Source organism: Agrilus planipennis, unplaced genomic scaffold, assembly GCF_000699045.2.
Source record: "Agrilus planipennis isolate EAB-ADULT unplaced genomic scaffold, Apla_2.0 scaffold73, whole genome shotgun sequence".
Lineage (NCBI taxonomy): Eukaryota > Metazoa > Arthropoda > Insecta > Coleoptera > Buprestidae > Agrilus > Agrilus planipennis.
Window position 1 is genome coordinate 550,081 of NW_020439682.1, and position 26,999 is coordinate 577,079.

The 26,999-nt window shown below is 36.0% G+C and overlaps 1 protein-coding gene across 1 annotated transcript in view; it reads right to left on the reverse strand.

Annotated features, from left to right (window-relative positions):
- The window catches only part of LOC108732416 (homeobox protein invected), a 57,604-nt gene that overhangs the window by 1,937 nt on the left and 28,668 nt on the right, over window positions 1-26,999 (reverse strand). Inside the window, exon 2 of the mRNA XM_018463207.2 lies at window positions 4,781-4,786. Coding sequence (XP_018318709.1) covers window positions 4,781-4,786 — 6 coding nt within the window. The remainder of the gene's footprint in view (window positions 1-4,780; window positions 4,787-26,999) is intronic.

Below are 26,999 nucleotides of genomic sequence, written 5' to 3' on the forward strand. Positions count from 1 at the left end.
ACAAACGTTTGAAATTTCATCATCATCATCATAAGGTCGTCAGTCCTAAGACTGGTTGGACACGTACCTCCACTCTTTCCTATCCTAAGCTAATCTTCGCATTTTCCTAAAACTAGAACAACCCACATCCTTAACTATTTGTGAACAGTAATCTAACCTAGGTCTATCTCTACCTCTTCTAACTCCTGTTTCTGCCTCTAATATGACTTGACTTTTATGTCTGCCTATTTCTTATTGACTTCCATAGAGTCCTCTATTCTCCTATTCTTTCTAATACTTCTTCATTTCTAACCTTTTCTACCCACGGTATCCTCATCATTCGCCTATAACACCACATTTCGAAAGCTTCTAATCTTTTCTTTTCTGCCGCGCCCACTGTCCATGTTTCGCATCCGTACAGCGCCGTGCTCTAAAAATACACCTTTAACAAACTTTTTTGAATTTCTAAGTTACAAAGTGTGTAATTATTAATAATTATAGTCAAAGACACAAAATCTATTGTTCATGTTAGTTTAAGCGTGTTCCAAAGTCATCGAAAACTTGGAGACTAGTAAAAAACACAAATTGGCACAAGAGGTTGGCGCGTAATCCGCTCCAAGTTCGGAAGGGTCTCGAAGTTCGCGGCAAAGTGTGCGAATTCTGATGCATCAAACGCCAGCTTACTCGGCATCAAACTTACGCCACAAAGGGCTTTCATTTCTCGCAAGTCACGGCTATTACTTAACGCTAACTTAGTTAGAAAGCACAAGCCTGCTACGGACCAAATGTATGTGTATACATCGGAGATGACGGGAATACGTGCAAGAAATGGACCACGGTGAATTAGTCAGCGGAGAGATCATTTATCAAGCACCGTCCGTGAATACTGAGCAGTGGAACTCTCGTTTAAGTTTGGACCCAATAGCGACTACTAACGCGACGCCACAGACGGCGACGCGACTTACGCGACGCCCTTTGATATCTGCGAATTGTGCGATATCGCTTCGCTTAAGTATCCGTCGATCTAAGCCATAAATATAACAAATAGCTCTCTGACTTACCCTCACGTCCAAGGATTTCAACGCATTCAATTAAAATTAAAAACTGTCAATTATTTTAACTTTCGTTATTGCCTAGCTTTAAAATAATAACTAATACTTTCACCACCTACGTCGCTGTAAAAGTTTTTATTTCAAAAGCATTCGAAATTCAGACTTCGTCCATGAAGGCTCTAGGTATTGGGCAGCTCAGTCTAAAGCATTTTACAAAAACCATCGATTTCTAATTCATCACAAAACGTTTATATATAGCAATTGCTTTCCTTCGAAATCATTAAACTAATATTCAATTTTGTATTTTTTGTTCGTTAATGATAAAGCTCTTTTTTCCAAAAATTTTTCCCGCGGGAGCCTTATGCGGCATTCCAGATGATGCGGAAATGCGGCAAGGCGTTATATGCCCCTTCCTTGCCCAAGGGGGCAAGCTCATAAGGCGCACAAAAGGTAGTGAGCTACCCACTTAGGGACGTACTTGCACCCCCCTCAAAATTCTAGTCAGCACTAATACTGTGTAATACTAATTTCGTACTTAAATTAATTCTAAATAATTTTTTTTAATTACAACATATTTATATCTGGTAAGCAGTATTCAAATTTAAATCAAAACAACAGTAAAGTGTCTACATTTGCATTTAAATTTCAGTTAAATTAAGCCTGCAAAACACTGGGATTATTATACTCTGTTTAATATTTTAATTTATTTCTCCAAACGTTACTTACTGTTGTGTGTACGTAGTATTATTTGTTTTATACATACATGTATGTATATATTTACGAACATAAAACACAACGTTTTAACATGAAAAGCATGTTCAAAACATGTCATAAATAGTAGCTTCGCGGTCTGTTAAGCAAACCGCGTTTTATATCTCAAAGAATGATCTCCCATTTGTACCAACACGTACAGGAACACCCATGGGTATACACCATACCGATGCCTCTAATTAGAAACAGAGTTTCATCTTTTTAATTAAGAATTGAATACAATATATGTAAGTATCTATAATAATTTTTCTATTTAATTATTTTCTAAATTTGTTATTACAGAAAGTTTATGTCTTTGCCGGACGTTGATACGTTCGTGAAGCCGTCGGGTATACTCGGTAGCTTCTTTTTATTTTTTTTTTTTTTTCAATATTAACCGCATTATTTTCCGGAGCTATAATATATTGGTAGCAACTGAAATAAACAAGGAATTGCATGGCTATACGGTGTGGGTCGCAAAAAAGTCGAATGAAAACCTTTATAAGGAAAAGGCGGCCATTTTCATCCAACTTGTTTCTCTTAATTCATTCATCACTGCTACCATATTACGTACGTATATCCGTTTCCGATTTAAGAAAACGAACATATGTTCAGAAATAATTGGCACAAAAAATTACGTACGAAGACATTTCCTAACAGAATCAGTATTTCAGTTAATAAACTGCAAGTATATACCTGCATGATCATTTCATTTGAAAGATTTCTTAATTAAAACAAATCTGATCATCATCATAATCAATCATAAGGTCGTCAGTCTTAAGACTGGTTGGACACGCACCTCCACTCTTTCCTATTCTGAGCTAATCTTCGCATTTCCCTAAAATTAGAACAACTCACATCCTTAACTATTTGCGAACAATAATATAATCTAGGTCTACCTCTACCCCTCCTAGCTCACGTTTCTACCTCTAATACGTCTCTGACTAGACCTTCATGCTTGAGAAGGTGTACTACCAACCTATCTCGCCTATTTATTATTGACTTCCATAGAGTCCCCTATTCTCCCATTCTTTCTAATACCTCTTCATTTTTAACCTTCTCTATCCACGGTATCCTCATCATTCGGCTGTAACACCACATTTCAAACGCTTCTAACCTTTGCTTTTCCGCCGCGTCCACCATCCATGTACCATTTGCGAGCATGGAAGTGACTTCTTTTTATTGAAGGCAACTCGACCCTGCGTTATCCTCTATTTAATTTTTCGTCTCCTATATTCACTCTTTCCCTACTTACTTTTTTTCTCTTGTATACCAGTATTTTTGTTTTACTTACACCACTCACACTTACACCAGTGTTATGGAGTAGCAGGCAAATTCTTCGACTACATGTTCAATTGATAAAATCCAGCCTCTACATTTGGGAGTATTCAATTAAGATTGAGTTCTCTTAGGAGAAATCGTTCGCTGAAAGAAACATTTCGAGATAGTTAACTTCTCGACTCGACCCTGAGCTATTCTTTGCTTTATATCCCTACCACTCCTTCTGTCCTGACTTATTTGAAATCCTGCATACCTAAAATCAGCCACTTCTACTAATTTTCGTGTCCTATCTTTACATTCGCTTTTTCCCTACTTTTTCTTCCTTTGCATACCAGTATTTTTGTTTTACTTTTATTTATTTTCATACAGTACTGTTTTGTCAAAAAAACCGCTTCCATTTTATTTAAAGTTATCCTCCTTGCTAGATGCTAATACTGCTATATTTCATCATTGTCATTAAAATTCTGACATTTCAGCTAATTTTTCCATGCCGATATTTTTTCTAGGTATATATATATATGTTAAAATGCATTTATTTGTACTATATTTTAAATGAAAATGAACCGGAAATGTAATGAACGCTTTCTTGAGTAATATTTAAATGTTGAACCGAGCGACCCGACGCGACGTGTGAACTCTATCTCTATTCCTCCAGATCGAATCTCTTAGTCTGGGGATGGAAATCTCCCGGAGTGACAGCGGGAATGCTAATTGCTCTTCGGTCTACGTTATTGTTCTACAATGAAGCAATAAAACTGTCACCGGCAACCAAGTTAAAGCACATTCAACGTCAGAGAACTTAGATATACCTATAGGTAATAGGTGCAAAAGAGATTAGGATTAGTGGATTCGCTATCCTCGACAGGCAATTTCAAATTGACGAATTTTGTTGTCAGCTATCACGACTGATTACAATTCTGTAAGCCTCAATATGTTGCAGTATAAAATAACAATTAAATAATTCGAAAATTAGAAATATTGCGAATTAAAGTAATCACTGAATCAATGAATTTATTTGATTCAGTTTGCCATACTGACAGTTTTGAACGTCTCAACTATAGTAAGAATTCTAGCCAGAAGAAGTCGTGACCAATGCGGTCAGCTACCAAAGATCTGGACCTTGGTAGATAATTGTTAACATCAATTAGAAAAATAAGGCTGTCTTTAATGACTACTAATTATAAAAAGAATGCGATTGAAATAACTTTCAGTTTCCTTTTCAGATGATCTAGTTATGGTGGAATACGCAGTGGTCTTGGTGCATTTATTCATGTTCTCGAAAGACGTTCTCTAAATGCCATTCCTAATAGAACTCGATCCACAACTATGTCGCATGTATTTCTAAATAATCAAGAGATATGTAGAAATCAGAACCTGATGAGTATTTTTCTCTAACCTACCTTGAAAAAGACTCACAATAAGAGGCGAAATGTTGGTGTCGATTTTGCACCAAAACGAAACACCTTACAAAATCTTCATCAGCCTCTCATTTGTATATATTTTGAATTAAGAGAGGGTGAAATAGAAAATATAAATGATAAACATAAATTGCTGAATTTTTCACGCATATTAAGCATAAACAGAAATAAAATGTAATGTAAAGGCTAGACTTTGTATACAAAATCTGCAAACATTCCAACAAAAAATAAACAAATCAAAGGGTATTCTCACTTATTTCATAGATGCAGTAATCTCTGGCATGTATTCGTTATACTTACTTCGTCCTAAAACAAAAGAAAAATAAAATTAGTGAAATTATCAAGCTGGCACAAACACAAAACAAAATTAGCTAACAAATTAAAGAAATTGCAAATTAAATCGAGTAAGATGAAAATTTGCGTTAGATCCAAATGATAAACAGTTTTAAACAGCAAAAACGAAATGTTTATCGAGGAGATGTTATCTTCTTTCGTGGCCAGTTGATGAACTGACCCTGTTCTGATTCGGGTCTACAGGCCGTCGTCGGTTGGAACATGGGAAATGGAAAGCTTTCCAGCTAAAGAACGTTAAGCAGCAACTCCAACCGACGACGGTATGTAGTCCCGAATCAGGACAACATCAATTCAATGTCTAAATACTTTAGTTATTAGAAAAAAAAATTATCCCATGCTTCAAAATATTCGTTTTAATAACCTACATCTACAGTATTACACTTATCAATAAAAAATATGTATTACATTATGCACTGGAACCCAAAAATCAAGTTAAAATAAATAGGCGATTTGTCATGTGAGATACCTCATCATTGGTTTCTGATCAAATCTTAAATCACATGATATTAAATCGATGAAAACAATGCGCTATTTGAAACGCCATTGATAATTAGGTTAATTAACAATGGAATCCTAAAGAATAGGCCCGAAGAATGAAGACCCAATTCAATTCACTTACGTGAACTTTCTTCCAATGTGGTTTGAAAATGTTATACAATCGGAACCACGAAATGACTCCACCGACACAACGGTTTATAGCCAATATACAACAATAAGCATCATTCCGGTAAAATACAAACAGTCTCAAAGGAAAAAGTCAAGCCAAAGATTCACCCTTCGACACACCTACATATACATTGCTATGTGATGGAATGCCTATTACGTCCATTTATTTACATTCAATTAATTGTTAATCACACGTCAAACAGAATACCGTTTTTCTTTTATTTTGTATCATTTGATATGGTACATGATCACAAATCGTCCATCAGCTTTTTTACTTTAAAATCGCCCATTTATTATATCTCTGTATTTTTTAAACACACATACAATTTAGACAACTTTTAGAAGTGAGTTGTGGGAGGTTTATGCATGCCACCTTGCGGCTTCGACAGATTGCTGATAGTTGCATTAGCTGTTTTTAGTTTTAGTGGTCAGATTTAGTTTAATATGAAATATTAATCTGAAAATTAATTTTTTGAATTTTTTACCCACTACACGCTACCTCAAATTTTTAGGGAAAAATTGTTGCTGTTGTCACCTCTCGTAGTTTAGTGGTCAAAACATTGGTGCGTAAAGCCAAAGGTACCGGGTTCGATTCCCGGCGGGGGTGTGACAACAGCAACAATTTTTCCCTCATTAATTTGAGGTAGTGTGATTAATATTTCTGTATTTTTTGTCAAATTCACATCTATAAATCTCAGCTAATATGTTTCGAACAGCGTCGACGTTCAACGCACTTTACAAAGTAATAACTCAAGTTTTCAATAACTTTGTTCTTTTTATCGTGTGCCCATTGCGAGGAGTCAATTGTAAAAGCGAAAATTCCAAGCCCGCGTCTCGACATCCCTTTATTAAATCCTACCGGATAGCTTGGGATCGTTTCGGTTGTTATCGGGAACAAACAGCCGTCCTGGTTTGTTCCATGGGGTAATTGAAAACACCCCCGTCGTCGTTACGGCATCCGCAGAGTTGTTTTATCAACTCACTTAAGGGGTGGCAATATTGAAAGTGTCACCGTACTGCTTGTACTACATTCATTTAACGGCTTGCTGCCGTCTCGCCGACGGTGGCAGCAACTTTCGACGTTCGAGTACGGTAAGGGTTGCGCGCTTATTTTTCCGCCCCCGTTGTTGATGCACCCTCTTCTCTTGGCATTAGAAACGCCTTCGAACGGCTATGAATATAATACGTATTTGTCAAGCTCTTTTAATTATTATTGAAACAAACTATTTAGTAGGTGTTCACCTTTACATTAAAAAATGTTGCGCGTTTTAAGGGTAGGTACAAATTATAACCCCCTTCAATGTAAGACAAAAAAACATTATACTTAATTAAATCCTTTGCCTTTATTCAAGTCATTTGAATAACTGACTGCATCCTAAAGCTTCATTTATTGATTCAAGAAGAATAGGTGTTAGAATGAAGAAAATTAAAAAACAATATCTATTAATTGATACATCAATGTTCAACTGCTAAAAGTAAGTAGAAGGTTCAAACTTTTGCACAGAGGTTTCTTGTTTCATCCACTATGGACTTGGTTCTAAATGTACCACCCCTAAAATCGCGAAACAGATATTCTAATCGCTTCCATACACTGTACTTACATTTGGACCTTCAAGGGAATGAAAAATGCGTTCCCTTTTCAAAATGAAACTCCTATAGCGATGTAAAATAGGGTTTTGCGATATAATTAAATTGTACACGGATGAGGAAGACGAAGTCTTCGGCAGCAGCTATAGTGTATAATAAATTCTGTTGTGATAATTTTGTTAGGTATATTAGATGCCTTTCCATTTCGATATACTGTAGTACATCATTAAATAAGCCCCTTGTTTTATTACATAAACGAACTGTTCTGTTTTGACAAGTCCACGTCAGCCGGGAGTCTGTACAAATAAATCGAAATTCGTAAAAAAAACCGTTTCAAGACAAATTTATCGGGTAGTTGTTGTTGAGATTGCGATTCTGAAAGCGAAACGAGACGTTTGCATATTTTGGTAGCTCGACATCGCAGTTGGCGCATTAACAAGCCCGATAATTCTTCTTTAATATGACTTTTAATTATCTTAGTGAGCGCAGATGCCAAATAAATTGAGTAAAGCACATATTAAACCCGTAACATCCCTATGATCTTTTCTGGACTGTAATACAGCCTGACAGCTTGCTGGGTGGCCGCCTCGTAAACATAGTCTCCCGCTTTATCGACCTCAAACAAACCGAAAAACTACATTCTTCTAACTACCGAAAACATCTTCAACAAAATTATCTTCTATCTCTAACAATTTACAACAATACCTTCCAAACGTTTTCTTGAATTCAACATGACGTTTTATCACATTTTCATTCGCAAAAAACGTTCTTTTATCTTCACCATATTTTAACTTACATCCCTCATCATCATCATCATCATCATCATAAGTTCGTCAGTCCTAAAACTGGTTAGACACGTACCTCCACGCTTTCATATCCTGAGCTAATCTTCGCATTTCCCTAAAACTAGAATAACCCACATTCTTTACTATTTGCGAACAGTTATCTAACCTAGGTCTACCTCTACCCCTCCTAACTCCTGTGTCTGCCTCTAATATATATCTGACTAGACCTACATAACTGAGAAGGTGACCTACCAGCCTATCTCGCCTATTTTTTATTGACCTCGGTTCTCCTATTCTTTCTAATACCTCTTCATTTCTAACCTTTTCTACCCACGTTATCCTCATCATTCGCCTATAACACCACATTTCGAAGGCTTATAACCTTTTCTTTTCCGCTACGCTCACTGTCCATGTTTCGCACCCGTACAACGCTGTGCTCCAAACATACACCTTTAACAACCTTTTTCGAATTTCTAAATTAACCGTTCGCGAGCATAGAAGTGACTTCTTTTTATTAAAGGCCACACGACCCTGCGCTATCCTCTGCTTTATATCCCTACTACTCCTTCCGTCTTGACTTCCTAGATATCTAAAATCAGCCACTTCTCATTTTTCGTCTCCTATATTCATATTCGTTCTTTCCCTACTTTTTCTTCTCTTGCATACTAGTATTTTAGTTTTACTTTTATTTATTTTCATACAGTACTGATCGTTTAGTACCGCTTCCATTTTATATAAAGCTATGTTTGATAGATGCTAATACTGCTATATCATGTGCAAATTTAAGCGTACAAATACAAAAAAAAACAACCACCAAAAAGGAATAATGTAGTATTGAGAACCCTATTAATAACCCATAGACCCGCTGACAAATTATCTCATACGTAAAATCCTACTTTAAATGACTTTTAGAGTTAACTATTAAATAAATTAAAAAAAAAATTGTTTATTATTAATATGGGACGTACCTGCTGTCAACAACTATTAATTAGTTGAAAGAATATATTCTAGCTTTATAATTATAATAAAATGCGGAATTTAATTAAAACGTACCAAAACCATTTTAAATGTAAAAGAAATTGTTGACTCCACGACCGCAGGACAAAAATATGCCATATGAACCGTAGTCCTTGAGCATAGGTACTTATGAATATAATCAACGTTTGATTAATGTATCTGTGTAGTGTACATGATGTTAATGTAACGTTACATACGTAATATTTAGGTATGTATATTATGTGTATCTATGATACATTTTGTATGTATCAATTAATGTTTAATCATGGACCATGAAATGGTTCGCCTTTTTAGCGACGAGAGAGAAACGATTATAATCGCATTAAGGCTGCGTAAAAACTTAATTGAGTTAAGTATAGGTAGAGGTGGTGCTGGGTGGTGGTAGAGAGCGGGCAGCTATTTTTGAAAATGGTATTTCATGAAATGACCGTCAGAAATTAATGTTTTGTTAGCCTCCGTTGCCAATTAAAACGACTAATAGACCTTGCCGAGCAGTTTACGATGATTTAACGGACTTTCTTTGAAACATGCACTCTCTAATCGCCTCTCTGATTAACCGCTTTCATGCAAATTAGCTCCACTGTGTCTACGTTTATGTTTTTAGGGCGCGGAAACATTGTCCTCATGCTTTTATCTAGTCTACAACGCTGTCTATTTAACTGGAACTCCCAAGCGGTCGGGTACCTTTAATAATGTATTTTAATACCAATTTATTGCCATGAATGATGATGACCCTTGATCAGAAGATTGAGTAATGTATGAGAGGGTGTTAGATTTTTACTTAATTTAGTTTTCTCATTTTTTAGAACGGCATTCCTATAAGTAATTATTATTCTCCTTCTTTCTTCCGAATCTAGTGCCTTTTTAGGGTTCCGTACGTCCGAATGAAAAGCGGAACCCTTATAGAACCACTCGTATGTCTGTCTGTTCGTTTACCTTGTAAAATGTACCGTCAAACTCTCAACTACGTGTAAACATATGACATGTTCAATGATTTCTGTATGGAGCTGATTATAAATAATTTAAATTAATGCAATTGTGGCGAAATAACACTTATTGTTTTTTTTGTGTGTGTGTGTAAATATTTTTTCTAATTTTATTTCATTTCAATTAATATTTCATTTCAAGTAATATTTCCTTTCAGTCTAAACTCTATTGTTCTTTCAATCACTTTTACCTGGAAATCCAACTTCAACCATACCTGCATGCACTCCCATACTAATATCTGGTTTTACCCTTAATTGCTTTCTCTTGAATTCTGTACTATCTAATTCTGTGTATTCCTAGAAACTAGTGTCTTCACCCTCTCTCTCACTACTTTTCCTTCTAGAACATTCTATCAAAATTACTAACAACCCTATCCTATAAATACTCGAAAATTTCTTATCTCAAGACAGTCTCTCGTCTACCGCTATCACCACCATTCGTAAGTGCCTTTATCTACTCTGTTGTATTGTTGTTATCTTTGTTATTGTTACTATTGTTGTCTTATCTTGTTCTTTCTATTACTTTGTTCTTGTTGTATGTTTCACTTCTTGTGCCTTTTTGTTACTGGTGTTTCCGTTTTGTTCTGGTTATTATAAATTGTTATTTGTTATTATTAGTGTTTTTTTGGTATTTAAATAATATCCACCAAAAGACACTAAACAATAATAATTAATTTAAATTAAACCGATTTATAGATGCTTATGGTAATTTTAAAAAATTTCGCGTATGAAAAAGACGAATTAAGGAAAATGTAATTCATTTTTTAAATGTATCAAAGCGTTTCCAATTGGACAATTAATCCAAATTTCAGTTTCGGAAATGAAGCCTTGTTGACTGGTACCTATAGGTAATGATCCGGAATAAGCGACGGCCTAAAATTAAGGTTTCCCTGTCAACAAAAGACCAAAAAAAAAAAGAAAAAGGACAAGAGGAACGGACCGGATCATTAAAGCTCATGTTTAAACAAAAAGGCCCCATTAAGTCGCCGTTTATCTAATATTTGTCCACGGTTGTGTCTAAGATAGAGAGCGCGGCAGACTACCCGCGAGACCGACAGAGACGCGGTCACATAATCGGACGTTAGAGCGAGGAAGACGAGAGCGGGCCACACAGCTCGCGAAGTTCGACCACCAATTAAGGATGTAAAGCGCATTAATTTGCCGTGGACCTCCTTTATGTGTAAACTGCATACCTCTTTCGGTTACGTTACGTTAAGGCCCGTTTTATAACGTCCTCCTGTGCTTTTCGCGTTTAAAAGACAAGGACGAAACGAATGTTACGGTAGTAAAGAAGAATCGGACAGAGGAAGAAACGGAAAAGAAGTAGAAGCGCCGGTCCCTTTACATTTTTTCGTTAGTTCGGTCCGAATGGGCAGCTTAATTTGGCAAATTTAAATAAAATACGACTAGCGGAGATAGATGAAGCGATTTCGAAATTTTTAATTGAAAAGATTAAGCCGAAAAAGCGCCGGGCATGATCGGAATCTGATTATTCCCTTTCAAAGGAGCCGGCAGATAATAGGGCTCTTATCACCCGATGTAACGGCAACTGAACCACTCTCCATCAAACAGACGAACAGATGTCAATCGATAATTAAATACATTCCTACATATAGCTGCTGGGTTTCTGGGTTACAACATCTCGTTAGCATACTATTAAGTACCATTGGTAAATTCAGTTAACATAATGCATTAAGGTCCTTATGGAGAATTTGAAAGCAACAGTAAATAATAGGACGAAGATTCAAAAGTTTTTGGTTTGTTTTCTTCGTAACAAAACACGATATGATAAAAAAGGCTTGTTCTAGATAAATGTATAAGAATACATGATGGAATAGGCGTTTACACGGCGAAAATTCATAACTTCATAAAAATATAGTGGATTTCGTTTATAACGACCTTGGTTATAGCGACTATTTTGCTATAGCGAGTCTTTTGAATTTAAAGCACACTTTAGTATAAAATTCATGTGGCTATAGCGATTTCGGATGTAACGCCGAGTTCGGGTGAAGCGACTGTTTTTAATCAATCATTTGTAACAAATCCCTAATAGGTAATCCCATGCAGATACAGCAGTCAGGAACCGCCACCAACGACACAAACAGCTTTCTTATTTTAATCGTTTCAAAATAGAAAAATGGTGAAAACTGTACATACGAGTCTGTAGCTTTTTACTTTCGTCTGTTACGACTTCCGGATATAATAACGAAATTACAGTGATCCCTTCGTCGTCATTATACCCGAAATCCACTGCAATTAAATAAAATTTTCACATTTTGTTTTTTTTAAATGTACCTATTACTAAGTATTTTAGTGTAACGCTCCACTTCAAAAAGTCACTGTGTTAGAGAAACAACTATCGGGGACAAAATAAAATATTTTTTTTGTGTTTTTTATAAAAATATATTAAAAGCTGTTGAGGAATCATAATTAGTCTTGTGTCTATGCCCAAATTTTATCGTTCGCAATCTCAGAAGCCGAACATTAATGTTACTGTAGGAAGTTATTGCAAATTCTAATCACTTAGGTATTGCAAAGTCTTACTAATTGAAACAAGATCAAATTTTATTGGTAATGGAATGCCTCCCTGTAGGGATGTTTCGTTTCTTTGAAGTAAGAAAGAAGAGACGTCTCAATCATCTGAATCTTGTTTGTAGCCGAAGATGCTGTTGATCTTCAGAACATGTGTGAGTGAAGTGTTTGAAAAAAAGGTAACTATTTTTACCCTCTTTTTTGGCAGCTACATGATACCTTCAACAACCCGACCACTGCCATGGTTTAGCTGGCACCTTTTGTGTATTCATGGACGCCTAAATTTTCAAGAAATGCACATGCGATCTTAAGTAGACTACCACCAATTAAATAATATTTACTTTTTATTATAATATACAGTAAGAAAGGAAAAAAATTTATTACATCCCCCTTATGTAGATTTGATGATCTTATTTAAGAGGTTGCTACCCCTATACTTTTTTCTTTTATCCTTGTGTAATTTAAAAGAACTGTGATAGATTTTCATGTTTGATCTGTCATCATCATAAGGTCGTCAGTCCTAAGACACGTATCTGCACTCTTTCCTATCCTGAGCTAAACGTAGCATTTTCCTAAAACTAGAACAACCCACATACTTAACTATTTGCGAACAGTAATCTAACCTAGGTCTACCTCTACCCCTCCTAACTCTTGTTTCTGCCTCTAATATGTCTCTGACTAGACCTTCATGTATGAGAAAGTGTCCTACCAACCTACCTCGCCAATTTTTTATTGACCTCCATAGAGTCATCTGTTCTCCTATTCTTTCTAATACCTCGTCATTTCTAACCTTTTCTGCCCATGTTATCCTCATCATTCGCCTATAACACAACCTTTCGAAGGCTTCTAACCATTTCTTTTCCGCCGCTCCCACTGTCCATGTTTCGCACCCGTACAATGCCGCGCTCCAAACATACACCTTTAACAATCTTTTTTGAATTTCTAAATTAACCGTTCGCGAGCATAGAAATGACTTCTTTTTATTAAAGGCAACACGACCCTGCGCTATCCTCTGCTTTATATCCCTACTGCTCCTTCCGTCCTGACTTATCTGACTTCCTAGATATCTAAAATCAGCCACTTCTTCTAATTTTTCGTCTCCTATCTTTATATTCGTTCGTTCCCTTCTTTTTCTTCCCTTTGATCTGTGCACCATAAAAAGTTCAGAATTTTCTTATAACAAATATTTCGATTTAAAATCAGTTTAAATCAAAATTTAATTATGTTATAATCGCCGGTGCAATCTCTCTCGGGTTTTGCGCCTACATTTATTTAGAGAAATTGATCTCCGAACGGAGTGTAAAATGATCCCAGGTTTGCTCACACTCAAATTCACCGGCTAATTTTTCAGGCCATTGTAGACCTGTCAGCCAGAATTTAATAAAGATCATATCATACATCTTCACCTGTAAATAAATACTTTTCTGAGTCCCCGAACTCTGTGTGTGCTTTGTAAGACGAAGCCCCATTTATTTAAGCTCCGAGATAGAACTAGATCAAGTGTCCTAGGGCTGATTCTAAGACACTGCTTACGAATACTACGGGAAAAAAAAAGCTTTAAAAGAGTTCCAGGGAGAGACCGCATCATCTTTATAAGGGTGGTGACTGCACAAATTGACAAAATAATCTTTTGCTTTGGAGAACACTTTGTGGAGTCGACAGGGTAGTGATACATAAAATAAACTTTTTCTACAAAATCATTATAAAGCAAGGATCCATGATAAGGGTATCAAGCGTATGTGCATGACCTCACTCGGGGGGACTCCCCAAATTGAGATGTCAAAAGTTATAGCAGTAAAATATAAATATATACAACATTGAGCCTACCCCTGTTTTATTTATTTTATTTTAATAACCCTTAGCTTGGCTCTTTACAACGATATAAAATGATAAGTTATAGGAATAAAATAGTTTTGTATAAAATATTGATTAAATTTCTCATTATAAGTGTAAATGTTGCTTTTGCTCTGATTTAAAAGAGCCTACAGATTTTAGCGATAATTGATTATAAACACGACAAAAACATAGACAAATATATATATAATGTGTGTACTAGTAAATTCTGATGCTCTCTGTATCTTCTAAAATTGTTACAAATTTGTAATTTTTTCGTATACGTTTATGATGTAGAATGGCTTAGCATTTTCCGTTTGTTCGTATGTCCACTATCAGAATGCGACCCAAATGAACGCTGGTATATAACGACCACAATTAAGACCCATTAAAACTAATTAGTAATTTTCCGCTAATTGTATAAACGCAAAAGGAACTGTAGTGAGACAGTGGAACAAACAGCTGAAGAATTTGATTGACGGCTATTCGTTTTGAACCGAAACGAAGGATCGATAAATGGCTTAGCGAGAACCGCCCATACGTCATAATATCACTTATTAAGTAGTCAATATCAAGGACCACCTGATTCTCAAACGCGCCAGCACGATCTACCTTTTAATATTCACGGAACTATTTTCTAGTAGAAAAACTGAACAGAAGTTGTAAAATACCAAAAATGCAGGACTGCATACGAAATAAGGAAACATGATATAATATGGTCTAAATTCCCACTAATCGCAAGTAATTGTAAAAAATAATTATTGAACATACCCACATACGGCTGATTAACGTTCTTAATCTTCCCAGCAGCAGGTATTTATCTCTTTAAGATGAAGCAATTATAAGAAATCTATTCAGAGTCAGATTTACTCTGAATAAAACTCAACTTTTTAATTGGAATTAAAACTACTCAATTGTTCTCTGACAATTAACAAAATCTAAAAAGTCTCCGAATTCAAAAAAATGAAAAATAACTATTTTCATCTTGTATAGCCCAGAATTATTCTGCAAATAACACTTTTCTAATCCAACAAAAAATAATGGCATCGACAAAATGTCCAAACTTCAAAACTGTAAAACTCTCTTTTTTTATCGGAGTATTACAAAGACAATCAAGTAACTTATTTCTCAAATAATATCAGTGTAAATAGGTTTGTATTAGATACAACCCCTAAATGAAAAGTAAGTAGTCGTAATGGTGGAAGGGCTCTTTGAAGGTACCAACTTGTGTTGTCTTTACTATAGGGGTTGTTTAAAGTTTCGAATTGTTATACTTTCATCATCATAAGGTCGTCAGTCCTAAGACTGGTTTGACACGTACCTCCACTCTTTCCTATCCTGAGCTAAACTTCGCATTTCCCTAAACTAGAACAACCCACATCCTTAACTATTTGTGAACAGTAATCTCATCTAGGTTTATCTATACTCCTTTTGGCTCCTGTTTCTGCTTCTAATATGTCTCTGACTAGTCCTTCATGCCTGAGAAGGTGTCCTACTAACCTATCTCGCCTATTTCTTATTGACTTCCATAGAGTCCTCTGTTCTCTTATTCTTTCTAATATCTCTTCATTTCTAACCTTCTCTATACACGGTATCCTTATCAAATTTCGAACGATTCTAACCTTTTCTTTTTTACCGCGCCCACCGTTCAGGTTTCGCACCCGTACAGCGCCGCGTTCCAGACACACACCTTCAACAATACTTTTCGATTTTTTTTTAACCATTTGCGACTATAGAAGTGACTTCTTTTTATTAAAGGCGACACGACCCTGCGCTATCCTCTGCTTTATATCCTTACTACTCCTTCCGTCCTGACTTATCTGACTTCCTAAATACCGATAATGGAAAGTAAGTATCGCTCTTCTGTCTCTTCCCTACATTTTTAAGTATATTTATTATACTTTAACGACAATAAATTTCTTTTGAAATTAAAAAATCACACAGATCCCTTACATCAAAAAGAATAAAAAAGTGTTTTGTTCCAGGACCTTTCTTACTTTAAGATTTATCATTTTACGATAATATATACTAGTATTACATGATGATATAAATCCTTATTTGCACAAGTGTTAAATTTTTGAAATTTGCTAAGGTTTAAAGTTTTATGATGACTACATAACCTTGATTTACAAAATAATCGTTGTTCAAAAAAAAAAATCACCTACATTACCGGATTAGCGACCACACTAAACGTCTACATTTTTATTGTAAAGGTATAAATATTTTCGAATGAATTTGTTTCCGAATGTAATAAACGAGAAACCATTAGCTGCATATGAATAAAAATTGACCTTTGACGAATGTTCGTTTAGTTCTCGTGATTCTATTCGAAAGTGTGTTCACGGTCATTTTTTTTGTCCTTATTACAAATAGCTTGGACGTTACAAAGCGAGGACCCCCTCCGACCCCCCCCCCGTCTATCTCTCGCGTTCATTTTCAAAAGCAAGCAATCTTTTAAAGTGGACTACTGTTCATTAGGATCAAAACGGACCGTGTCGGTCTGTTATTTTAAGGTATGTAAATCTGGCTGGCTGTGGACCCCTTTCCGTCTCGTTCTTTCGTGTTTTATCGTGCGAAGAGCGCTGGGAAGGAACAAAGAGACCATGCTGTTCGTAGACAGACTATACGGGACCTAGGTTTACGATAATACCACACACGAAGCTGCCGCGACTGAGATGTCTTCATCAACGAACTATTTGTGACTTCACTTCAAGAGTAACCGAGGAACGTGGAAGAAGGACGGAAGAAAATTAAACGGCCACTTGGGAGAGCATGAAAGAGACAGAACGAATGAACCATATGAAAGCTAACGTCCTCCTGTAAATTACTTTGATAAATATGCCCTGGAACTGGCCATTAAATTTCTTAATTTTAATCTTCGCACAAATACATTCGTTCAGGCGATACGTATCTTGCTCTAAATTCATCTCCTCCTGGGTGGATATATAAGTTGACAAGCAAAAAGTTAATTAGTGTTTTTTATTGCACCACATTTTCGCTAATTAAATCCGCTTTTTACATTCATCCCGCTCAATTCAGCGAAATCGTTTCAAAAATTACGTTCAATTACCTAATTCGCCATCCCATTATATCCTTTCTATATCGCAAATCGAAATTTCAAACCGAACGCTTCTGCATGCGTGAACCCGATGAAAAAGTATAACGAAATCGTGAAATCGAAATTATTCACCTACACAACTTTCTCATCAATGTTTAAATTAACGGAAATTGGACCTTTCAAAATTTAACTTTAAAAAGTCACGGCGCCGCTAAATGACCCCACATAAATACCTACAGTTGCCATACAGAACACTTCCTATGTCATTATAAAGACAGGGGCTTTTGCACCATTAAATGTTTATCAATAATAAACCCAAATGCCAAACATTTTATGAGACCTAGAATCATCTTTACAACATTCTTATTAAATTCTAACAACCCCTTCAAAATCTGAGAGAAAAGGCTTATTTTTATAGCGCATTTCTCTGAAAATCCCATACATAAAAATGAGAAAAATTAGGTTTTGTAGTCCCGGTAACTATTGGTCACAATACCCAGAAAATAAAACAAATTCGGGGCAACAAACCTACAATTTTTGCAGTACCTATTTAATATTATAGAATTCTATCTTGGGTCAATATGGTTGATCGCTAGGTCAAATAAAATTTAACATTAACAGTTGTAGCAGAAACAAGAGCTTTGTTTTTTCCTTTTGAAGGACCTTAAAAATCTTCAAAATAACTCGATTCTCTTATAAAAGTCCTCGAATACATCATGGTATAATGTCATTAATGCTAAGCGAAATGTGAAGATAAAAAACGTATAAATAAGGGGATAAACCGATTTTTTAGAGGCACCATAAAGTCCGCGATTGTGTTGTCTGCAAACGATTTTCGTCCCACTCCAAAGTTTCGGTCGTTTTCTTGGTCGCATGAATTATATTGTTACTAGGAGGTCCTTTTGAAAAAGGAATACAACGTGTGGACTAAATAAACATTACTCCTACTTAAACACTTAATCATCTTGTACACAATGTGCATATAAAACATTTCTTTACCATCGTCTTTTTGAATACTAAGTAGGACGTCGTCCTTTCAAGAAACCACACTACAAGACACTTTTATTTTCTTAGCATTATTGTGTAAGTACATAACCCGCAAGAATCAAAGTGTTCACAAAGCCACTATTTCAGATACATACACAATTGGTACAAAATCATCTCTATGAAAACATTATACGATATTATTATCACATATACGGTAAACCAATTTCGGCATTCATACCAGGGAATGAAGAAGATATTTTAGTCTTCTCTACCACAAGGTTTTAGGGTTTCGCTGTTCCGCATATCTTAAAATGAGGAAAAGGAAACTTTTATCCTTACAGGATCTTTTATTTATCAGTCTATTCGTTACAACATTTTTCTAACGACTGACTATAGGCATGAAATTAACATTAAAACTTCAAGTCATTTTTTTAACTCCATGCAATAAAAAAGGTACAGCCTTCAAAATACATTTTTTTATACAATGAAACTCTCATAGCACTAGTAAACGAAAAATCCAAAAACCATTAATTGATACATCCAAAATTGGTTAAGCTATGTAAGGAAATTATTTTTCGTGCCTGATTCAAGCTTCTCATAATGAAATGCACTTGCGTATCATCCCGACTGGAAATTAGTTAGTGGATTGGATCCGATGCGGATCAGAATTGCCTGAAGATTGATCAGAAATAAATCAAACTTTCTGATCCGGGTATGATGGAAAATCGTCACGCCATATATGATCAACATAGCATCCATTTGAAAAATTCATGTCGGATCTGTTTCTAAGATCCATGACGGATCCGTCTGTTTGACGAACAATATTGCATACAGAATAAATCAGGTAAAAATAAAAGTTCTGTATTATGATCCAGTTCAGAACATCGGATACAATCTTTATTTAAAGATTGTACCGAAACCGTAATAAAATTTGTAGCATTAGTTTGTGATAAGAAATTTGTCAGATGACTGGATTAAAGGATAGGATACTCTACTATGATGAATTTCTGATCAGATGGTTGGATCAGCAGATAGAGTACTGTGCGCTGATCAATTTCTGATCGGATGACCAGATGAAAGAATGGAGTACTGTACTCTGATCAGAAACTAATCAGATGCCCGTATTACGGAAAATCTGATCCGCATTTGATCATAATCCGGGTTCTCTGAACTAATTTCCAATTGGAGCAGTCAACAGTAGCAGGAATCCTCGAAGATATTGTCAGTGGTCATAGTCCTTCTGCGTTACTCACATCCAGACGGAGAATTTCAAGATGATGGCTATTAAACCCGGAAAATGATTTCCCAGCAATTTCTACTTCTGTTTAGAATTATAACTTTGTATTATTATTGCTAACGCTGTTTTGGTATTAGGTGTGTTCCCAGGGAACATTCTCTCTTCGCACTTATGCAAATTGCAAAGACACCTTTGAGTTGACCTAATTTTTTATGACGTTCGTTTGTTAGGGAAATTAACGCCGAAACTAGCGAACAACTCACAACATAATTCAATGGACGCGTCAAGAAAGTTGACAAATATACACACATACATCTATATCTCACAAACCGCCACCCACGGCGCTCTTTCATTCAATAAAAGACCAACAAAAAGGCTACCGTTCAAACGAGCATCAGGTCACAGCATTACAAGACGCGAAAGACCAAATAAAATGCACATTTATTAGACATCTGGACTTGGACTGACAGATGCATGCATGCATGCATACATAGGTACATACGTACATACAACTACCTAACTATTACAAACGCATCACAAATACCGGCACACACTAGCACGCACACATATAAATATTGATGGATGTGTAAAAGGACGCGCGTGTCCATGTTTGACGCACTTTTATTAATGTCTTTGTCTTAGTCAGTATGTAATTAACATTAGCATGCTTTATCTATGCAAATAATACATAAATATAACGACGAGGCGTGTCAACGTATCGGATGTCATCAAAATACAACATCAGCAGTTAGTTTTGAAGATTGTTTCTTGGAATTTTACAGGGGCGGCCTTTGGGGGTGGCGAACAGGGCAACCGCCCGGGGCCTCGCTCTTGAAGGGGCCTCGCGCAACAATCTAATTAGAAAAATATTAGGTAGTAATAGTACATACCACTAATGTTTATTTGAATTTCTTAATAGTCTTAAAAGAAGCCGCAAATTTGCTATCTTTGTCTTTATCAATTTTTTGTAATTTTCGATAAACAGTTTTAAAATTGTAAACTTATTTATGAATCACTTTGCATTTTTCAAGTCATCATCATCATAATAAGGTCGTCAGTCCTAAGACTGTTTGGACACGTACCTCCACCTCTTTCCTATCCTGACCTAAAACTAGTACAGCCCACATCCTTAACTATTTGCGAACAGTAATCTAATCTAGGTCCACCTTTACCCCTCTTAACTCCTTTTTTACCCACGTTATCCTCATCATCCACCTATAACACCACATTTCGAACGCTTCTAACCTTTTCTTTTCCAGCCGCGCCCACCGTCCATGTTTCGCACCCGTACAACCAAACATACACCTTTAACAACCTTTTTCGAATTTCTAAATTAACCGTTCGCCAGCATAGAAGTGACTTCTTTTTATTAAAGGCGACTCGACCCTGCGCTATCCTCTGCTTTTATACCTCTACTCCTCCTTCCATCCTGACTTATCTGACTTCCTAGGTATCTAAAATCAGCCACTTCTTCTAATTTTTTCAAGTATCATCATTAACATTAATTCCACAAAGACGAGAGCCTCGCAAAAATTTACCCGCCCGGAACCTTCCAATGGCTAAGGCCGCCCCTGGAATTGGAAGGAACTTTACAAAATTAGCACATAACAGAGTTTAATGAATAGCATTTTGATTTTCCTTTTTCAGAGTAGTTGGGTCTTCAGGCGCCCCTATCTACATTCTAACTGTCTTCAATTAAGTCTACAAGAAGTGGAAATTTATCCCTGTTGGGCTTTCATATCGCGAACGTTGTCCTGGCGGCAGGCGCCGCGCAGCATAGCAACCATATCGACATGCTCTCGTGTCANCTTTGTCTTTATCAATTTTTTATAATTTTCGATAAACAGTTTTAAAATTGTAAACTTATTTATGAATCACTTTGCATTTTTCAAGTCATCATCATCATAATAAGGTCGTCAGTCCTAAGACTGTTTGGACACGTACCTCCACCTCTTTCCTATCCTGACCTAAAACTAGTACAGCCCACATCCTTAACTATTTGCGAACAGTAATCTAATCTAGGTCCACCTTTACCCCTCTTAACTCCTTTTTTACCCACGTTATCCTCATCATCCACCTATAACACCACATTTCGAACGCTTCTAACCTATTCTTTTCCGCCGCGCCTACTGTCCATGTTTCGCACCCGTACAACGCCGTGTTCCAAACATACACCTTTAACAACCTTTTGCGAATTTCTAAATTCACCGTTCGCCAGCATAGAAGTGACTTCTTTTTATTAAAGGCGACACGACCCTACCCTATCCACTACTTTATATCCCTACTACTCCTTCCATCCTGACTTATCTGACTTCCTAGATATCTAAAATCAGCCACTTCTTCTAATTTTTTTCACAAAGACGAGGGCCTCGCAAAAATTTACCCGCCCGGAACCTTCCAATGGCTAAAGCCGCCCCTGGAATTGGAAGCAACTTAAAACAACAAAATTAGCACATACGAAAGTTCAACAAACAGCATTTTGATTTTCCCTTTTCAAAGTAGTTGGGTCTTCAGGCGCCCCTATCTACATTCTAACTGTCTTCAATTAAGTCTACAAGAAGTGGAAATTTATCCCTGTTGGGCTTTCATATCGCGAACGTTGTCCTGGCGGCAGGCGCCGCGCAGCATAGCAACCATATCGACATGCTCTCGTGTCAAACAAGTAGTAAGTAATGGTGCCCCAACCCCATAATGACTTCATATACATTAGCACGAAATATGCCGTGACAAACCCCACAACGACCTAAGTTCTGGATAAGGATTACTTGCTCGATAGGTATATGTAACTATTCCTTTATTATTACGAGACAGATTGAGCTTTAATACATCATTCTTCTTCGGACAGCACAAGATTTACACGACTAACAGTTTCATTTTACTAAATGGTCGAGATTTTTATTGATCTTTATTTGCTTCGACAAGATCATCAACATAAAATCATTAGCTCATCATTCCTGCAACTGGCTGGACACGCATCTTTCCACTCTTTCGTATCCGGAGCTAATCTTCGCATTTCCCTAAACCTATTTGTGAACAGTAAACTAATCTACGTCTACCTCTCCTCCTCTTAGCTCCTGTTTCTGCTTCTAACATGTCTCTAACTAGCCCTTCTTCCAAGAAGAAGAAGAATAAGAAACAAGAGTTTAATTGCAATAAAGGATCTTTAGTATAGTTTTTCATGATCCGCTAGAAGATTCAACTGAGGCAGTGGCGTAGCCTGTGAGGAGGGCAAAGGGTCCGTCTCGCAGTAATATTAGATGCCGCAATTTGTGAGTATTTGTACCAATTTTTAATATTTGTATCATGTAACAAGCACTATCGTCTAGGTTCGTAAAAATAGCAAGATTTTGTGTTGTTAAAAATCTTGCTCTAAATATAAAAATAGTAAAAGGTGGAAATCGAATTGTCAAACCCTAACGGTTCACTTTATGATAGGGACGAAGGCCGTTGCAGAATAATGATTACAAAGGCTGAAATCGTAAAAAATAATTGTGGGAAAACATTCCAAAAAGTAGAAACATGAATAGTCTGGTGGACTATAGATTTCGCCTTTGTATTATAAGCAAGACACTTTTTTATATACTATTCACATTTATCATATTAAATTTCATAAATGTCATCAGCAAAATGATGTAGAATTATTATCGAAACATTAAAACATTGCAAAGGTATGGAAAGAATACATATGCCCCTAGCCACAATAAAATACTGACGATCACGATCGTGATGGTATAATATGTTTAAGGTTACAAGTATATATTAGTAGTTATCAATTGTTTTTCAAAATTTGTGTGGGCTTACCCTTTGAAAACTAAATCAGCTCGGGATGTGTCAAAGGCAATGGAATCTATTTTTAAAATTCAATTAACGAACCGAAACCTTTACAATTCTTCATAAATCCTGAGGTAAATCATCAAAATAAATCCGTTTGCTATTCTGAATTATGTATGTAAATGAAGTAAGTTATGTGAGACCTTTGTAAATGCACATGCTTAATTTTACATTTGTTTCTGTTAAATATGGTAAATTAACACATTTCGAATTGAAATCAATTATATTGTTGTAAGTTACAAATTTTGTATAATATGGAAAAAAGCACAAAAGTTATAGTAACTTAAACCTCTTGTCATCAAAAGTAAGTAAAGTTCTTACCCCCGCCCCTACGTTCACGTAAACATTGGTATCTTCATATTCTCTTAAAATCCTTTTAACTTAATCATAAAAGCGAGTGAGCATTATCAGTTATTTTGGGGAGTCCCTGAACATGCGTTTTGCTTTCGAACATAGACAAGTACAGTTGTCATATTTGTTCAAATCAGAATCTACAAAATTTTGCAGAAAAATCATAAAAATAAATAAATAAATATTACTAANGACGAAGATAACAGGCTAACGTGACAAATCATTGAAAATTAACTGGTTTCTGATTGACCTAATACTTAATATTGAGGTTCCCCCACCCCCTCTGTATCGTTTTATCTTCGCCTACAAAGTATTTCAATTTCAAGTTGGCTTAATGTTTCACTTAAAAAAAACTAATCATAATATTCAAATAAAATTCATTGTTCAATTGCGTGCGCTCGAAGACAGCATGTTAACTTGCACTTTTATTGTTCGTTTCGTTGTATTTTTTATTTTTCAATTCGTCCGTAAAATGATACCTGCATCTCCGATTACGAGACTACGGTAATTTGTGGCTCAGTTGATGCGATTGCTTGTGTAAGTTGTAATTATTCGTTTCCAGTTGTTGTTCCCTACGGAGCTATTTTCAATTATAGTTATTCCGCTTGGCGAAATTAAATCGTTATTAGCTTGTTTGGTGAAGGAGTATTAGCACCACTTTGAGTTTATTGTTTTCTACGAATACGCGGCGCACCGTGACCCGCGATAAATTGATTGTGACGAATGTTGAAAATTTATTATTTGCAAAAGGAAACTGACATTTTACCAGTAGGTACAAATACGAAATGAGAATTTATGTTACAACCGTAAAATTTGTTGATTTTTTTTTTTATTACTAGCTTTTTGCTCGATTAAAATTTAGTCGAAAAACACACATTTATTTCAAAAATGCACTTGATCTTAAAGACAGTTACCAGCATCACCGTAACGTGCTCCTCTTTTTAGATCTGGACAGATAATCGATTGAGTATCCTATCAGTTTTACATTAGATAGGCTGAAAATAGTGCGATAATTTGATCCTTAACTCAGAAACTTTTTATTTTCTGGTCTCGTGCCCGAAGACGATTTTCGTCAAGGACTTAGCTCGATCGTTTGTTCTTCGAAATAGACTCTTTAAGATTATTGCAGAAATGAATAGCGTTTCAATGAAAGGAACTTTTTTCGATTAAAATATTAATGTGAAAATGCATTTTCAATTTTCTGTCCACTACAAACTACCTCAGATTACTGAGGGAAAATTTTTGTTGCTATTGTCAGACCCCCACCTAGAATCGAACCCTTTGGCTTTACGCACCAGTGCTTTGACCAGTAAATTTTGAATGAATTTTCGTATAAATATTTCTTATTATTCACCATTAAAAATATCNATTTATTTCTCCTCAACTCCGGCGATCGTCTCTTCCTTTAAATACTCCCTTGCTTCTTTTCGGGAACATTCTCGAGCCGTCCGGAAAAGTTTCGTTTTCTTCGAACTGTTTAATTGCTTTCCCGTAACGCAGGTACGACACACACGTTTACGGATACGGCGCACATGAAGAAAGGCGCCCGCGGCTAGTCGGCGAATCGATAAACCGCTCACACACACGTATGCTCAATCGCACACAATACGCTCGTGCTCGCTACACTATATTAGGATATTTTCTTTACAATACATTTCCGTAGTTTCGTATTACAGAATACTTGATATGTTTCTGTCAACCTTAAATTTATTTTTCCCTATACTCAATTCCTCAGAAGATGCCTTCGTTTAGTCCTCATTAAACCTTATTTTCTAAAGCCTAAAATTTTGAAGTTATGTTGGAACAACGAGTTCATCGTTGAAATAACGTTGACATCCGTAAATTCAATAAACCATGACAAAAACCTCAAAAACCTAGGTTTCTTTGTATATATATGCTCACCATTAAGTTAGAAGAAATGCTATTTTACATATTTGAGACATTTTAAAAGCAGAAACAGGACAGAAACTTCCTAACGTTTCGCTAACGCGAGTAGCGAGCTTCTCCAAAGGTCCTTCCATCGCAGATGCTGGGTGCAATACACAACGACCATCAGACCCGAATTAAAACAAAACCAGTTCACCTACTAGCCGCGAAAGTCTTTACCAATCTGGCAGAAACAGGAGTTAAGAGGTACACCTAGATTAGATTACTGTTCACAAGTAATTACAGATGAGATGTTCTCGTTGTAGGGAAATAGCTCAAGAGTGGAGGTGCATGTCAAGTTTTAAGGACTGACACCCTTATGATGATATCTGTACGCCTTCGAAACCAAGACAAATCCGGGGAAATTCAGGCGAATAGGATAAGGATAAATGTAATAGCAAATAGAGAAATTGAAGCGCTAAAGGTAAGAAAGGATGCTTCCTATTCCTGATAATGTACGACTAGATCATTCCCATACTTATTTTTTATTTGTATAGACAAGGGGGGTATAAATTATGAAAATGGTATTGGAACAGTTCACAATGCCGCCCACGGGGTCACAGTCCGTGCACACCCGAAACCCGAGGCATTTCCATTACCGTAAGCCCCGTCTCTGTATCCAACCCGGGATCTTTGGCTTTACACACCAGTGCTCTGACAACTAAATTTTGAATGAATTTTCGTATAAATATTTCATATTATTCACCATTAAAAATATCAAAGTGTTCATATATATAGTATTGAGAAATATTAAATTTATATCAAAAAGAATGCTCAATCTCGAAGTTAAATCATATATTTTAAGGAAAAGCTTTCAGATATTTATAGCAAAATAAGTCTAAATGCCTAATTTAAATTGCCCCCCCACCCCCCGAGAGTTAATTTCCCATGTCAAATTCTGTTAATGCAGCATTGCCTCTTGTAAAAAGACTATTAATCATGACGGTTTTCATTTAGATCTCTATGATCAATAAACTCTGAGCCATCTAAAGAGAGTAGGTAAGTAGGAGAATAGATGGTTAAAAGTTAAAGAGGTAGACCTAAACTCTGAGCCATCTAAAGTGCCGGATGAAGTAATAAAACTTCCAAAAAATTTATAAGCTTATTTCCTCGAATGGCTAACATCCACAGGAATAAGGAGGACGGTCCGAATTATATTTACTGAAACTATTAAGGCACAATCACCCTCATTGTGTTTATCTTTGAAGCTGAAATTCAACAATTTCGATAAAACAAAGTAGTGGAATTCGTTTGAATACACCCTTCTGAAAGTTTTCAAACTATTTTGACCATTGTAGGCACAGATACATAACAGAATATCAAACATGTTTCGTTTGAATGTTGTCATAAAGTTGTAATTGCACTTAGG